This window comes from Andrographis paniculata, unplaced genomic scaffold (assembly GCF_009805555.1).
Source record: "Andrographis paniculata isolate CXL003 unplaced genomic scaffold, ASM980555v1 Contig32END, whole genome shotgun sequence".
Lineage (NCBI taxonomy): Eukaryota > Viridiplantae > Streptophyta > Magnoliopsida > Lamiales > Acanthaceae > Andrographis > Andrographis paniculata.
The window spans coordinates 6,868,558-6,885,364 of record NW_026137565.1 but is presented as its reverse complement, the minus strand read 5'-3'; the positions used below and the strand labels follow the sequence as shown (position 1 = coordinate 6,885,364).

The 16,807-nt window shown below is 38.6% G+C and overlaps 3 protein-coding genes and 2 long non-coding RNA genes across 6 annotated transcripts; 2 read left to right on the top strand and 3 right to left on the bottom strand.

Moving 5' to 3' along the window:
* The first annotated feature begins 5 nt into the window (after positions 1-5).
* Positions 6-7,478, top strand: LOC127247938 (serine carboxypeptidase-like 31). 2 transcript variants are annotated; one of them, XM_051270034.1, is made up of 11 exons: positions 6-1,005; positions 4,930-5,075; positions 5,477-5,584; positions 5,777-5,872; positions 5,970-6,062; positions 6,144-6,226; positions 6,305-6,601; positions 6,717-6,856; positions 6,948-7,043; positions 7,126-7,231; positions 7,329-7,478. In XM_051270034.1, exons 1-11 carry the CDS (start codon positions 944-946, stop codon positions 7,476-7,478), a joined length of 1,377 nt encoding a protein of 458 aa, XP_051125991.1. In that variant the 5' UTR covers positions 6-943. The 2 variants fall into 2 exon arrangements, with proteins under 2 accessions (XP_051125991.1, XP_051125990.1); XM_051270033.1 differs by lacking the exon at positions 6-1,005 and having other exon boundaries at positions 4,062-5,075.
* On the bottom strand, positions 7,084-8,152 carry LOC127247939 (uncharacterized). Its single transcript, XR_007837949.1, has 3 exons — positions 7,858-8,152; positions 7,364-7,652; positions 7,084-7,218 (listed from the first exon to the last, which is right to left on the bottom strand). It is a non-coding gene; the product is annotated as an uncharacterized LOC127247939 (long non-coding RNA).
* Positions 8,153-9,091: 939 nt separating this feature from the next.
* Positions 9,092-12,282, top strand: LOC127247808 (uncharacterized protein At4g04980-like). Its single transcript, XM_051269838.1, has 5 exons — positions 9,092-11,049; positions 11,130-11,295; positions 11,382-11,549; positions 11,621-11,773; positions 11,844-12,282. Exons 1-5 carry the CDS (start codon positions 9,872-9,874, stop codon positions 12,024-12,026), a joined length of 1,848 nt encoding a protein of 615 aa, XP_051125795.1. The 5' UTR covers positions 9,092-9,871; the 3' UTR covers positions 12,027-12,282.
* Positions 11,311-12,286, bottom strand: LOC127247810 (uncharacterized). Its single transcript, XR_007837932.1, has 3 exons — positions 12,169-12,286; positions 11,833-11,996; positions 11,311-11,407 (listed from the first exon to the last, which is right to left on the bottom strand). It is a non-coding gene; the product is annotated as an uncharacterized LOC127247810 (long non-coding RNA).
* A 2,220-nt stretch (positions 12,287-14,506) lies between these two features.
* LOC127247107 (polyphenol oxidase, chloroplastic-like) lies at positions 14,507-16,513 on the bottom strand. The gene has a single exon (XM_051268820.1). It carries the CDS (start codon positions 16,472-16,474, stop codon positions 14,693-14,695), a length of 1,782 nt encoding a protein of 593 aa, XP_051124777.1. The 5' UTR covers positions 16,475-16,513; the 3' UTR covers positions 14,507-14,692.
* Positions 16,514-16,807: the final 294 nt, after the last annotated feature.

Sequence of the window (16,807 nt, the reverse complement as noted above, 5' to 3'; positions counted from 1 at the left end):
AGAGAAACTGCAGACGCATTCACGAGCTCTATGGAAGTATAGGGTTTTGTTTGATTGGGATTCCTGAAGAGATTTGTATAATTGTATTCAAGTAGGAAAAACAGTGAGATCTATTGCCCTCTAGTGCTCATTCTTCGCCGGCGCCTGGTTTGGAATGATTGTGATCTGAAATTTTGTACTTTATTCTCTGTCTCTGCTATCCTTCTAACAGATAGCTTTTAGTTCTTAAAAATATTATTCACTGTTTAATTCAATCAGTATGTTTATTAGCAAAATACGCATTCAGTTTTTACACGAACAATTCAATACATAAACATCCAGGAATGATGATAATATACGTAAGTTTCATGATCGGTAGAATTTAGAAGTTTAGGAGTTTCCATGGGCGATGCAGATGATGCCGCGTGGAGAGATGTGATGTGCCCAAAAATATAAGGAATAGGAAGTGGTTATTCTGTTGCCCTAAGGATTAGGATGTGATGTAATAATGCTCTTCCTCGGAATGGTGGAGTAGGGATTTGGTGCTGATTTCGCCCATTTTTGGTTATTTCTTCTCTTCCAGATTTCGCCAGTTTTCTTTTGATTTTTCTGTGGGGAATAAAAAAATAATAAAATTAGTGTGATGGTTTACACGTGGGATTTTGTTGGATAGTGGAGATGGTTGCGCAGAAATGCGAATGGATCATTTTGTGTGCTGTATTATCTTCTGTTTTTTTGTTTTTTTTTTTTTTAAGTGGGAAACAGTGACTCGGTTGCCAAGGAATTTTGTCGCGACATGGGTAACTGTAGGGACGATGTGGTCGAAAACTTTGACCTTGGAGTCAGCTAATATAAATCTTGGGCACAAAAGCTGCTTCTCTTTTCTCATTATTTTTATAATTTGTATGTTTACTTTATAACCAAAAGCTTCTTTTCAGTTGGGGGTTCATCATTGTATTGTTGAATGTGGGATCAAAGCAGTGTTGTTCATTCAACAAGACGTGATACTGTTGTGGCCGTTGAAAGGTACATATAATGGTTAATGGCTTTATTGATATTTTAGATTTATTGGATGTATGCTTTGAATTCTGATGAAACTTAAAAGTGTAGCTAACCCTCCAACTGTGATGCTCTGTGACATTTTATTTTATTCCAAGAGGCATGTTTGGATAAATGATCATTTCCTCCTTAGTGGTTAAAGGAATAAGGAATAAGTAAAGCAATAGCATACTATCTTGAGAGGATGCAAAAGTTCTATTCTGGTTGGCTGATGGCCAAAGTTGAATAGCAGAGCCTTCCTTGTTTAACAAAATCTAAAGAAGACATGTCTCATCTTAAATTAGTATCCTCTTGCTTGGAGCCCTCCATTTCCAAGATTTACTTTTGACTGAGGACTCCTCTGAAGAACATATTATGATTGTAGCTATCTAGTAGCTCCAATATAAAAGTATACGTTTTTCTGAATACAAAACTTATTCCAAGTGGGATTGGTTGGTACATTACAGGTTGATTAAATGATGGTCTTGATGTGCTGCACTTTCTTGTATGGAGCATGGACAAATGTTCTTATCACACTAATCTTGTGCTAGATTAAAAACAAAGTGGTAGCCTGTTAGGTCAAAGTTAAGAACCTTGGGAGTTATAATATAATGCCTAGAAGCTTAGGAGCAACCCCATCTAGGTCCAATGTAATAGGTTATATCTATTGCTCAATTGCCCACAAAAAGATATTGGATGTTCTTTGAATTATCTAGCCAAAATTTCTTACTTTTCTTGTTTATTGATCTGCTTTGTTGACCAAAAGTAGTTTTTGTTGTTTATATAACCCAAAGCAATAGGACCCTTGGTTACCTTTACATTATAATTGAGTTGAACTAAGTTCCCTGCATATCTTTCGTAAATGAGCTGAGATAAAGCTAAGCCACTTTCTATGTTGTGGCCAATGGCATCCATATTAGGAGGATAGGTATGCCTAACAGCATTGGAGGTTAGCTTTTTCCTTCTCAGTCCACTCAGTGATGATCATCTTAAACCAATATAGGTAGAAGTATATACAGTGGAAAAGTTCACAAAAGTGGCTTATCTCAAAGAGAGAGATTACCATCAACCAACAAGGATTTGAAACTTGGGTTCAAAATAGGATATTCTGCCAAGGTCAATGGTTTTTTTGCTGCGTGTTTGTCCTCATAAAATTTAGTACTTTGGACTCAAGCTAATAGAAGAGCTTTATCATGTCATGTGTATTAGCACTTTTTTTCTTTTTCTTTTTTTCTTTTTAACTTTTGGAGATAAAAGGAAAAAAGTGCATTAAATTTCATTTCTGACCAATGTCATGGTTGACTTGGGAATAAAGGGCTGGATGTGGCTGTTCACCAATAGGATCTCTCTCTCTCTCTCTCACACACACACACACACACGTATATTATAAAAAATTATTAATCCTTTCCATTTGCAGGGAATGCATATCTATGCATAAAAGCATACATCGAATATTTAGTTCCAAACAATTCAGTGGGTGATCTTCTAGTTTAGTGAATGGCGAGGAAGATTACTCAAGTGAGAATGGATCGGTTTATTATTCTTTAGGAGAGACCAAAACATAAAGTCATGATGAAGCCTTCCCATAATAGCTTCAATTTGGTAGGCCTTATGGTGTATTTGAGTCATTGTTAGTGTTGGAAGATCGACTATATAATATATAATTAATAATGCATTTTTCGATCGCCTTAAATTTTTAGGTGAAACTGTCATTTAAAATAGTTGTGTTCAAGTCCCACCGCCACCGTTTGTGAAAAAATAAATAAATAAATAAATTGTCCACAACATGCAGACAATGGCATAGTGTTACCTAAAAAACATAAATATATGTTCCCGTTATGAGAAAGTTGAGCTTCTATTAATTTGATATACCACAAAGCTTGATTTGGTTATTGCAATCCATAAAATGGGTGTCCTCTATATTCATTAAAGTCATTATTGCTGATATGACAATGTTATGCCCTACTTGTGAACTCTGGGACAAATTTGCAGAAATATTTATTCCATTAATCCTCACTATAGCAAGCTTGTCACACATACAACTTGCTTTATATTGTGGAACATATTAGTGGTTTCAAATTCACATGTAACCAAAGGTTCCACTAATTTGGTTGAGTCATACATATTGCTCCAATATGATATTAACTTATTTCATTTAGAGCCAACTTTATCGATTCATCTTGCTGCTTATTTTGCAATACATGTATGATGTGAGGGACTTAATTAGGGAAAATTTTCCCAACATAGGATGATATAGCAGCATTAGGACATGCATAAAACACATTGTATTAGCTTCAGTTGTGTTCAGATTTGTTCTAGTGGAAGATCTTGAATAAATCACAAATCCTTAAATTAGATTCTTCTTTGATAGATGATTTCCTTTGTTTCTTCAACTGAAATAAATTGAAATCCAATGCATGACTCACATCCAACTTGGCTGTTGTTATCATGTCCCATCTTCTTGATTAGCAGAAAATAAAAAGTCATAACCCATAAGGTTCGCCACAAACTTGTTTCTTTCTTTCCTCTGATGATGAGATTCCAAAAGGGCAGTCAACTTTTATCTGTATGTTGTAGACACCACCAATTTGGAATATATACCTTAATATCATTTCACTCACCACTTCAAAATGAAAAGAAAAATGGATTATTAGCTAATAGGTGGCCATATGGGAAAAAATAGTACATGCTGCGAAAATTTGTTCACGTTTAAATCTGATCCAGTCATTGCCTTTGTAATAGTAGATTGATGTCACAACAAAGTCATTACATTGATTTGAATGATGACATCATACTCCAACAAAAGAATGGTAATGTGTTTTTCTTTGACTGTAGCCTTTTTTTTCATGGGTATATATGAAAAAAGTAGCCAATGATGCCATCCATTAAAAAGATAAGGAATAATCTTCAAATGAAAGATGACTATACTGGGGTTTTGTTATAGTTGGTTGTTGCCTATGGAACATATTCAATTCCAAAATATGGAAAACATATGCTTATTTAAAAAAATAAAAACTGTCATCCTTGATGATCGAAAAAAGTATTGGTCTGCCGTTTATTATATGCTTCCTTTAGCTTAGAGGTGTGATGTTTTATTTGAAAATTGGACTGTTTGGCATTCTTCTTTTTTATTTTTACTCTTGCCTGTTAACTAGAGAGTATGTGTAAACCGATTTTGCCACCGAGGCTGTATCATGCTAACATGAATTTAAACCTGAGCCCAAATACAGTTAATGATGTAGCATAGTTCTAGTTTTATTTCAAAGCTTGTAATATGGCTGTTGCTCCTAGTTAAGAAACATCGAACTCTGGCTATTGCTTTTCAGAGTAAACTGTAAGAGAAAAATAATAGAGGCACGCTTTATAGGAAACTTTGTAAAGTTGTTACAATAACATGAAGGGTAAGAAGGATAAGATCCATAATGGATCATGAAATCAATCACACAAATCTGGAGGACTTATATTTTAATCTTCATGAGATATCCATGTGGTTTTGATCCAACAACCCACATATAAAATGGAGGCTCCACTCTAGTTTGTGCGAGTTCGGCTCTAGAACCTGCCTAAACTCATGTCAGATGCCACATAATTGCCGACCAAACTAAAGGAAACTCTGCCACATAGGATATCTTCACTAAAGACAATCTTGAAATTTAGGCTCTCTATTTATTGTTTATTCGGGGCGCTTACTTCTCTGCCAATATAAATAAGCATCCCGGCCTTTCATTTTTCTGCCTCAATTTGTAGCAACCATCTCTGAACGGTCATACTATATATCGCCATGACCGTTGTTCTTAATGTACTGCTTAAGCTCTCTTTGCTTATGGTTTTCATCAAACCACTAGTCGATGGTAGATATTGGCACTCTTCTAAAAAATCTAAATCCGGTTCCAATGAGCATCTTGTTACTAGTCTTCCTGGCCAACCCAGTGTCACTTTCAGACACTATGCCGGCTATGTAACAGTAAACGAACAGAATGGAAGGGCTCTCTTCTACTGGTTTTATGAAGCCACAAATCTTGCTGATGAAAAACCTCTCGTGCTGTGGCTAAATGGAGGTAATAGAGATCAAATAATGTGTCTGATTTATCATAATTCAACAAACACAAAACATCTGATTTTCTGTTTTACACCTCTTAATTGGTTGATCTTGCAAATCCCAACTTGCATCCTGTTGGTTCTAATACTTTTGACTACATTTCATACCTTCATATACAATCCTGAGTCCATTAGCAATTTTTTATCTAACCTCCTATCCATATATATATCTGTCAAGGAGATTGATGGAAGATTGTATATTCCCACTTGGTTGTGGCTTCATTTACTTATTACTTATATCTCAGTGGACAGATCATTTTCCCATTATCCAACTCATCCTAACCATTTTTTTATACTGTAAAGTAACTGGCGCCTGGTTTCCTGTTCTCCTCTGAGGTGACAAGTCACTTTTATGTTCCAGGTCCCGGCTGTTCTTCTGTGGGATATGGAGCAACACAAGAGATTGGACCTTTTCTCGTGGATATGGATGGACGAGCATTGAAATTTAATCCTTTCTCGTGGAACACAGGTAGGTATAGGTATAATTCCCACCATCATGTGGACACCATGTGCTTTCCTGAGATTTGTGAATATCATGTCAGATTGTGTCTTTACAGATACAGAACACTAACCAAACTCTGGTAAATTAATTCTAGTTTTCTAACAAAAGATGAATGGAGTTTAAAAATTTAAATGCTGTTACCCCTGTTCGATGTTGCAGAAGCCAACATGTTGTTCCTCGAGTCTCCAATTGGCGTTGGCTTCTCATACTCAAATACTAGTAGCGACTATGATATTCTGGGCGACGACTTTACAGGTAAGTAATGGAACCAAGAATCGTTCGGATTATATAACCACATAGATGAAACTTTTGTGCTTAATTTGCACCCCCCTTATTGGACTTACCTTATCAGCAAATGATGCTTATGCTTTCCTGCAAAAGTGGTTCCTCAATTTTCCCTCATATCGAAACCGGCCATTTTATATTGCTGGAGAAAGCTATGCAGGTGCGCTATCTTTTCTTTCTGTCTCAGACTCAGTAAGTCTAGTACTGCTTCATCTTATCGATGGTTATGAAAATTAATTAGGGAAATATGTTCCTGAGCTTGCTGAAATCATCCATGACAAGAACAAAGATCCCTCCTTGTTAGTTGATCTTAGAGGCATACTGGTACAACATTTGGTTATTGCAAAATTTTATCAGCAACATTGAAAAACAGACAGTCCATACAAGTTGTTTTGTTTGTAGCTGGGAAATCCAGAAACATGCGATGCCGAAGACTGGAAAGGCATGGTGGATTATGCCTGGAGCCATGCTGTTGTCTCGGACGAAACCCATGAAATCATCAAGCAAACCTGTGATTTCTACAGCAACAATACATGGAGTAACAGCAACTGCACGGGCGCCGTGGAAGAACTACTTAGCCAGTATAAAGAGATTGACATCTACAGCCTTTATACGTCGGTTTGTATAGGAAACTCATCTGGTTCATCGGATAAATCAGCTCACACTCTCATCACTTCCAAGAGCTCAATATCGAAGATGGTAATCACTAATCATACTCTGTTCAATCCCTTTCGCCTCCTCGTATCCACGTGTTTTGTGCACTAAACTAATTTTCCATGATCAAGTGATGGTTTGAGTACTGCTTTCTGAATAGATGCCAAGAGTGATGGGTGGCTACGATCCGTGCTTGGATGACTATGCAAGATCATATTATAATCGGCACGATGTCCAGAGGGCCCTCCATGTTATCTCTCAAGAAACCAAAAGTAGTGTGAGGAACTGGAGCATATGCAAGTGATACAAATTCCCTTCTTTATTGCAATGAATATCAGATAATTACTAAACCTCTTTCAGACACTTATTAGATGTGCATTCCATGATGCAGCATGACCGTGTTCGATAGCTGGTCCGATTCCAAGGGATCGGTTCTTCCCATATACAAGAAACTGATTTCTGAAGGGCTCCGAATATGGGTGTACAGGTAGATCAATTATAATATATAAATAAAATCGATGAACCTCTAGCTCACTCATCATCTTGTCATGATCTTGTTGTCGATGCAGCGGAGACACTGATGGCCGGGTTCCTGTGCTGTCGACTCGATACAGTTTGAGCTTGTTGGGGCTTCCGATCAAGGCGTCGTGGAGACCCTGGTACTATCAGAAACAGGTAATATTACGTTCTTGGATTCAAAAAAATTGAACAAAAGTAGTGATCATATATATATATATATAATATGTATGGATTTGTCTAAAATTAATTTAAGGTTGGAGGATGGTTTCAAGAGTACCATGGACTTACATTTGCAACGTTTAGAGGAGCTGGCCATGCTGTCCCCATATTCAAACCAGGCGAGTCCCTCGCCTTCTTGGCCGCTTTTCTCGCCGGGGGATCTCTACCTTCCCGGAGGTCATGAACGAACTCATTCAGTCTCCATACTACTATACACACATTCATATATATATATATATATGATGAAATTTTGGTCATGCCATGATCTGATCCGATCGAGCTTGGGTTGGGTACAACTTACTGTTCAACTGCAGGAAGGCGTTTGCTTTGATCATGTATTGTTATGCACTCCAAGAATCTACATATAAATTAATAAATAAATCGAAAAGTTTTTCTCTAATTTGTTGTTTGCATGTCGGGAGAACCTCCAAAAACAATCTTCTGAATTGATCGGATACATATATACATATATATATATAACTGATTGTAAAAACGTTTGGCTTAAAGTTAAAAGGAAGAATTCAGAATAGTAATAATGATAATAATGGTCGAAACTCGCAAACCAGTAAAATCCCCTCTCCTCCAACACAACGGCGGCTTACGGGCGACAGTGCACTTCCTCCGCCGCAGTGCTCCGGAAGAATGGGGACGAGAACCTTACACGACTGAGGCTGAGGTACATGCGCAGACAGAAAAAAAACGACAAACACGATCGATTTTACAATCGCCGATCCGCACGTTGATAATGTCGATCAACTCGTCCACAGGCCGAAGACGGTGGCACAGGCACAGAAGCTCCGCCTCATTCGATCGATCCTCCTCCACCTCCAGAGGTTCAGCGATTAATTAATGATGATAATCGCCTTATCAGTACGTTCGGAAATTAGGGTTTTGGATGCATCAAGACTAGTCTAGAAACGCTAATTTCACCAAAAAGCGTTTTAATATTTTCAAACACGCTTATTGCAAGCATGCATGCAGCAGTAGCAGTAGCAGTAGCTAGTAACCATCAAATCCTCCTTCCCAATTTTCAGGGATTCGACGAGCCATTGGATCTCCAGACAGTCCTGAGGACGACGATGATCTTCAATTCAGAGATTAAATGCTAGTATTAATTAGAGACAAAACTAAACGCCCAAGGCGGAAAACATGGAGGTACGCCTGATATCTCCCCAAGAAAACAAAAAACCAAAGAATCCATTTTTTTTCCCAGCCCCAATCAGGCTCTGAATAATTAATAATTCTCTCCTCTTGAAGAAGAAAATTGTCTCCGTCAGGGGTTTTTTCTTGAAGAGGCAGACCATATATCTATCCATATATCTATCATCTGGGCTGCACCTTTTCTGTTAATTAATTTCCTAGTTTATTTAATTGTTTATTAATGTCTTTTCTATTTCCTTTTAATTTTAAATCCGTAATTGGGGATTGATTGATCGATGCCATGGTGTTCGACTGTTTCTTGTTCTTGTTTATATTGTCATTATCTTCATATAACATTTGACTGTCAATAGTAGCAATCTATTTATTGTATATATATATATATATATAGATATATACATACAACCCCTTCCTTCTTCGTCTTGCCCATTACTCAATAATCCAATCTGGCCTGCCAAATTCTTCCCAAAATTTGATCGATAGGCAGCTCCAGGATCTTGGCAATGTCTGTGGGTGCATTTTGTGGTGTGGCACCTTTCTTGTTCCGCAAGAAGTCTACCAACCCTAAAAATGTTCAGGTATGCAAGCCATGAGTTTTCTTCATTTTAATTTTGATAAATGGAAGATTGTGTTCTTTATTTCAATGGCGGATATTCTGATTCATGTATAACAAATTTTAAAAAATGCCTCTGACTCAGGGAAAAGAAAGGTCCAATCACCGGCGCTACCGGAACCCCTTCAAGTCAAAGAAATTCGGCAAAATGAAAAGTTCCAAGAGTCGCGGCGGTAGCAGCCTTGGTTCGGGTGAGGTTTCCGGCAGCTCTGCCACCGTGACGGAGCTTAAGACAAAAATCTCCATCTTTAAAGACTTTCTAGATTTCTCCCCTTGTTCAGGTTCAACTTCTCTGCATGAGGTAATAGACATTCTCCATTTTTTGTCCTCCAAAGTTTAATCTGAGCTTCCTGATGTTATAATGGATATGCTCCACAGCTGCTGATCTTGAGCCTCAGGGATATTTCCAGGCGGTTTCCGAGCATTCGATCGGGGGCATCAACGTTGGAACTTAAAGATGAACCTATCCATAAGGTCGATTTCTTGCTTTGATTGTTTATTGAAAGAGTTTATGTTTTCTGTGTACTAATTTGAACAACATTGTTCCTTTTTTTCAATTTTTATGGTTTTACAGTCTCTCAGGCTGTTCTGTAATGCCCTGAAATCACTTGGAGATCTGCTGACGACAGAGGAATGGATGGTGACCTGTAAATATGATTCGTCTATGAAATTAGGACTTGCAGAGTTGGAGCTCGTAGGTAATCAATTTTAAGTCTGTCTTGTTCTGTGTAATTTTGTGTTGTCTGAAACTTGGAGTGGATGTTAATGTCGATCGATTTGTTGCAGCGTTGGCGCTGCTTGATGACATGATCAAGCTCGCTAAGGAGAGGCAGTTTTATGAGACGGACGAGGAAGATGAGATGAGAGAATGCAGACATGGATTTGGCAAAGCTGTGTCTGATTCTTACTGTTCCGACAGCGCGCAGTCATCTCTTTCTGGATCTCCGGCGACCCCGACTTCCGTTCTGCAACAGGCCCGGAAAGCGCGGGACAAGTGCTACTCTCCGCCGGCCGCCGGAAAACTGAGCCCCGTCGAGATCAAGCGCATTTCTTTCTATATGGTGCCTCATGACGTCACCGTCGCTCCCGAAAGTCAAATCGCCGACCGACCAGATAACGACGAGACAGAAGGTAAAACCGGCTATGGCGATGGCGATGGTGATGTAATTAGGGCTGGCGGCGAGGATTCTGCGGTGGAGGATGACGTGGAATTGAGCCATGTGGAGCCGAATTCATCCGAAGCACCGCCGGAGATTGTTACGGCGGAGTCGGGTGCTGTCCCCGAAACTGAACCGGCGACAGATGAACTAGAAGTGCCGGCGGCGCCAGCAGCTCCGCCGCCGGCGCCACTACCAGATTCGCCGTCAAATGTTGCAGAGCAGAATTTAGCATCGGATATTCCCCTGCCTCCGCCGCCACCACCACTACCACGACGACCCCTACCACCATCTGTATCGCCAAAAAAACAGACCGGATCACCCCCTCCACCTCCAACACAACCGCCATCCATCAACACAGCAACATGTCCACCTTCACCTCCGCCTCCACCGCCATCGCCACCGCCAACTATTGAACTTCCAAAGAATCCAATTCCCCAACCACCGCCACCGCCACCGCCAACTATTGAACTACCAAAGAATCCAAATCCCCAACCACCGCCATCACCACCACCATCACCAATAGAAACACCTTCAAAGGATTCAGTTCCGCCGCCTCCACCACCAACTCCGATTAACTCAGTTCCGCCGCCAACGGCAGGCAAACCCGCATCTCTGCCGCCTCCTCCGGGGCTTCTCCTGACAAAAAAAGCAAGCTCAAAGCTGAAAAGATCATCACAGATGGGCAATCTCTACCGGCTTCTCAAAGGCAAAGTCGAAGGCGCAAGCTTAGAAGGCAAGTCCTCCGGCCGCCAGAGCAAAATCGGAGCTTCCTCCGGCGGCGGCAAACAGAGCATGGCCGACGCATTAGCAGAGATGACAAAAAAGTAAGTATACTTAACCTTAATCCCTTTCCTAACTGTCTCCTCACATAATCGATTTCAAGTTTCAACCATTGTTGCTTCAGGTCTGCATACTTCCAGCAAATCGAAGAAGACATTAAGAACCACGCCGCCATAATCAAGGAGCTCAAAGCTTCCATCACCTCCTTCCACACTTCCGACATGAACGAGCTCGTCCAATTCCACAAGCACATCGAATCTCACCTCGAAAAGCTCACCGACGAATCGCAGGTTCAAGTTCAGCATCGATCATTGATAATCCTCTCCAAAAAAAAATTCGATCGCCGTTCACAATCATTAATTCATTTATGCGATAGGTACTGGCTCGATTCGAAGATTTCCCCTGCAAAAAGTTAGAAGCATTGAGAATGGCTGCAAACATGTACTCCAAGCTAGACGCCATTGCCAAAACATTGCAGGATCTGCTAGAAGTAGATTTGCCTCTCAATCAACTCCTCGACAAATCCGAAAGCTACTTCAACAAGGTATATATGTATATACATATTGATTCTAGCTAATAATCACTGGTTTTTCATCTTCTGAAAATCAAATTCAGGTGAAGGTGGAATTGGACGCTTTGGAACGTACTAAAGACGAAGAGTCGAAGAGATTCCAGGCTCAGAAGATCACCTTCAATTTCAGCATTCTCATGAAGATCAAAGAACTAATGGTGGATCTCTCTTCAAACAACATGGAATTAGCACTCAAGGTATAATACATACATACATATATCTATAAACTTCAACTTTTCGATGAGATATTATTTACCTCGATCCCAGGAGAAGAGAGAAACGACACAGCCTAAAGAAGTCGATCATCCAAAACACGACGCAGCAGTGATCAATATGCTGTGGAAGGCCTTCCAATTCGCGTTCCGAGTGTACACATTTGCCGGTGGACAAGACGACAGGGCGGATAAACTCACAAGAGAACTAGCCCGAGAAATAGAAACCAGTCAGTAATCTCATCATCATGCACCTCCATAAACACTATATATACATAATTCATTCTCAATTGCTTAATCAATAATTTGAGAGAGAAAAGACAGAAATTTGCCTCAACACAATTTACATGATATTTAGGGAATTGAGACGGTACATTTACCATCACTCTGCACCATTTTTTGATCTTCTTCTTCTTCTTCTTCTCCAAGTAGATGCTTCAGACAATATTCATCTATAAATGCAAATACTTTTGTTCTTTGTTTGTGTGTGTAAATATTATTTTACCTGTAGAAGAAGAGCAGTAGGAAAGATCTGTGATGAAGATGAAGCTATAAACTATATATTAATATGGATTCTTCATCCAAAATAAAATCTAATTTTATATACATATGGTTTTGTGGTTGAATCCATTTCTGCACTGCATTGCATTTGGAGTTCTTGCCGTTATCTTAACTTTTTTCATTTGAACTATTTTATTTTTTTAAAAAAAATAAAATTAATGGAACTATTTATAATAGATTATTATTTTTTTTTTCAAATAAATAAATGCATGTATATATTTCATAAAATAATTATATTTCTATTATATAATATCTATTTTTTATAAAATTATATTTATTGATTTTGACATAAAGAATGAGTATTTCAAAAAAATATATAAGCTAGTTAGTTAATTGAAGATAAAATTTTAGATTATAATTTTATAAATTAATGTAATGGTAAGTGATACTTCTTTTTCTATAAAAAATTGCAATTAGGCATGACTTTATATAACATCCACTACTAGTGTTTTCAGTAAAAATGCATAAAACATTTAAAATTTGCACGAACCCATTTTAATAAAATAAATAATTAAATAAATAATTAATTAATCTTTCATTTTTTTAAAATAAAAAAGTTTCACACAATAAATAAAATATTTTTGTACATTTTTATTAAAACAAAAAAAAAATTATATAATTTCCCCTTTAATATAAGTGTGCATTTTGATTATTTGTTAGGGTAAAAAAAAAAAAAAGTGATATAATGTTTTACTAAATTAAAATAAAAGTATTTTAAAAAAATGGACAAAAAAATTAAGCACGTTTTTAAGAGGGAATGTATAATTTAAGAAATATGTAGAAGTTTTTTTTTTTTTTTTGGCTACAAATAAAAGTTGTATGTTTTTTCTAGAAAATTTTTTTTTAAAAAAAAAGAAAAAAAAAAGCTAGAATAAATTTAATGGATAAAAAAATAAAGTATTTCATTAAATAGAATTTTAAAAATACTTTTGGTTTTATTTTTAATTAAATATATGATATTATAATTTTAACTGAAAACTAGAACTTCCCGCGGCTCCGCCACAATTTCAACGGAAAACCGACAGCAGCATGTGGAGGTTAATAGAGGGTTTGTGTTTTTTAAGTTGTATATATACTTTTGCCTGCCTTAATGGTTTTCTGTACTTTTTGTAATTATTTGCATTATTTAAATAATTTAATAAATAATTAATCAGACTTGTTTCATATTAGTCCAATGAGAGATTCTTGTTGTTAATTTATCATTTTAATTACAGATCATTGACAAAAAGAAATTGTGACTGCAGTTTGGTACATTGCATTTTGCATAGTCAAATTTTGATTAATTCCACATTTCCATATTTGTCACCTCTACTGTTCTTTGCTTTTAACTTTCAATTTCGTGTTACATAAGAGTTTGAATAATAATAATAATAAAAAAAAATACTTCACAAATAATTTATAGAAAAATCATACAATTTTAATTCCATGCGTCCAAATATTTGGGTGTGTTTATTTTTGTTTTGGCCTTGGCTTGCATTATACAATTCACAATTTTATTTATTTATTTATTTATTTTTAAGAATAAAAACACTTCTAATATCTATTATTTAATTTAAAAATTATATTAACCTATTGTACAAGTAAAAGTCAATATTGCATTAGTTGATTGTAAAATTTAAATTGTCTATCCTACATTAGATATATACCCACCCCTTTATTTAATAATGCTAAATCCAAAGGCCAACCTACCTAATCCCTAATTAAAATAATACCAACTTGAATTTGAAAATGTACAACAAAATCTTTAATAAAGTAACACTTCATTTAATTAATAATGTTTTAACTAATACAATGGTATCTTTTTAGCTGTCAATTGTCGACTATTTCGTTGTTATCCATATTAATTAAAAAAACATATCTTATATTTATCAGCGAAACTAGATGATTATTAAAAGACATTTCTATCATTAAATTGAAAATTAAATAAATAAAATACTGTGTCGCAGACTCTGATACATTTAAAAATTTATATAAAAAAAAAAATATATATTTTTTAAAAAATAGACCATACTGTCACTTTTGTTAGAAAATTCATTATCCAACATCTTTACAATATATATAATTGAATTATGACATTATTATTTCAAATCTAAAGTACATATTAATATATTAAAAAAAATTCCATTAGTATTAATAACATTAAAATATATTTATTAAAACAACAACAATAAAACAAAAAAAAAAAATGAAGTCACAGCGTGATATAAATATTGCCCTTATTATAATAATAATTATTATTAATAATTAGCAATTTTTTTTTAAAAAAAAAAACAGCAAACCGACCAAGCCAGTAAAAAAATCACGCCAATCATGATCCGACACGTCACCGCCCGCCGTCGTCGCCTAGTCGTCAAGCTCGATCTTAATCCCGTTAATGGTGACGGCGTCGCCGGAGTTCGTCGGAACCAAAGTCACCAAAACATGGTCGTCACCTTCGGTGTCGAGCTCCTCCAAAATGTCCGTAATCGACAGCCTGAGCTGCGTCTTGATCTTCCTCGTGTGCTTGTGCTTGTGCGGGACGTTCACAAAACTTCCGGCGAACTCTGTGTTGTCCGGCGTGCTGATCTCATCGTCCTCGTCGTTAATGAAGACGTCGAACTTCGCATACACATCTCTGTCCACTTCAATCCCCTCAATCACCAAAATCTCCTCCAATTCGTCCTTCTCCTTCCTGCTCCTCTTCTTCTTCGGCCTCTTCACCATCACTTTCACCACTCTATCCAGCTTCGCCGGAAAAACATCCTTCGGACCACGCGCCGCCGTATCCGCCGCGCGTGCCTTCACGAGATTCTTCAGCTTCCGCACCGCCGACGAAATCCTCGGCGTCGGCCGCGAATTCAGCCACGGGATCTCCACATCCTGGTAAACGTACCCTAATTTCCCCTGGTCCAGACAGTCCCGGACCTTGACTCGCACCATCTGCGCGTTCTCGTCGTAGAAGACAAACGACGCGTCGAGGTAGTCCCGGTCGTCGATGTCCTTCCGGCGACCGCCGAGGGTTTTCCAAACGGTCCATAGCCGGTCGATGTTCGAGTGGTGAGCGAAAAAAATCGGGTCTCGACCGGCCGAGTAGAAGTTCCCCATGTTCTCGAAATTCGGCTGCTTGCTGTCGCCGGTCCAGACGTGGACCGGCCCGTGTGGAATATTCTCGATCGACCCGCTTCCCGGATTCGGATCCTCCCCCCGCCGGTAAGGGCTGCCGAAGAACAGCCGGGAGGTCCTTGAATTCGACACCATTTGCCTGTACATCGTCGTCAGGTTCCGCTGCGTTATCTGATCGGCGGCGGAATCGCCGCCGCTGAAGTTCAAATCGACGACCGTCGGCGGCTGGTGGGCGCGGTCGCGGAGGGGGTCGTACAAGGCGGATCTCGGATTTGCGTACATCGCCGGAATCGTCATTCCGGCGGGAGAATCCCAATTCCAGAACGGCATGGCGAAATTAGGATCGTCGATTAGCTTGCCTAAGATTCTTTCGAAGAAATAGAGATAGTAGCGGTGGAAGGGGAAGAACAGCCATGAATTGTGGACTTGAAGCTCCAGGTCGGGAAATCCGGCCTGATCGTACGCGCCGTCGCAGTAGGCGCAGTGGACGTTCGCCTGCTGCTTAAAGCTCCGGGGATCGTCGTCGGGGAGGGCGCGCATGATCTCAACGGCTTTGTTGAATTTCGCGATGTATTCGTCGCCGGCCAAATGGGCGGCGGGGCGGACGCGAAGTTTCTTCGGCGGCGGAGGGAATTTGAAGTCGATGATCTGCGCCGTCGGCGGGGGGCAGCAGTTGGTCGGCGTTACGCCCTCCGGCAGGTCTGCGGGGCCACATTTGGTGACGTCGGGAGCAGTTATTGGGGCGGCGAAGGCCAACGGAGAGGTGGAGAGGGCGCTGGCGCCGTACAGTCCGCCGAGTCCGATCAACACATTTCTCCGGTCGAATTTTTCCGGCGAGACTGGTTGTCGATCGTTGTCAGAGTTGCAGGAGATTGTGTGGCGACGGTGGTGGATGTTCCTGGTGGTGGAGAAGATGTGGTTTGGTTTAAAGAGAAACGGAGAGGCGGAGGCCCCCGCCGTGGCGGCGGCGGCGGAGGAGATCGTCGCGGCGGCGGACGGTGGGATGTTAATGGAAGAAGCCATATGCCTTTCCCTGTGCACAATGTCTACAAATTTGCTTAATATTTATAGACTTTAATAATATTCGTCGCAGTACACTATTACTATTTTTTATAATTAAACTAACGTGGTACACGACTACTTGTTATATAGTATCTTACTTAACTATTATTAAATTAAAATTATATTAAAAGAATACATAATACATAGTATATTTAATTAATTGAGCACGGATTAACTATATATATATATCACTATTCATCTTCTTATCCAGTTTCATTTTAAAATAATAACAGCCATTACATCTTTTTGTTTACTCATATTTTCAATTTGGTCTTCATATTATTTTTACCAAAT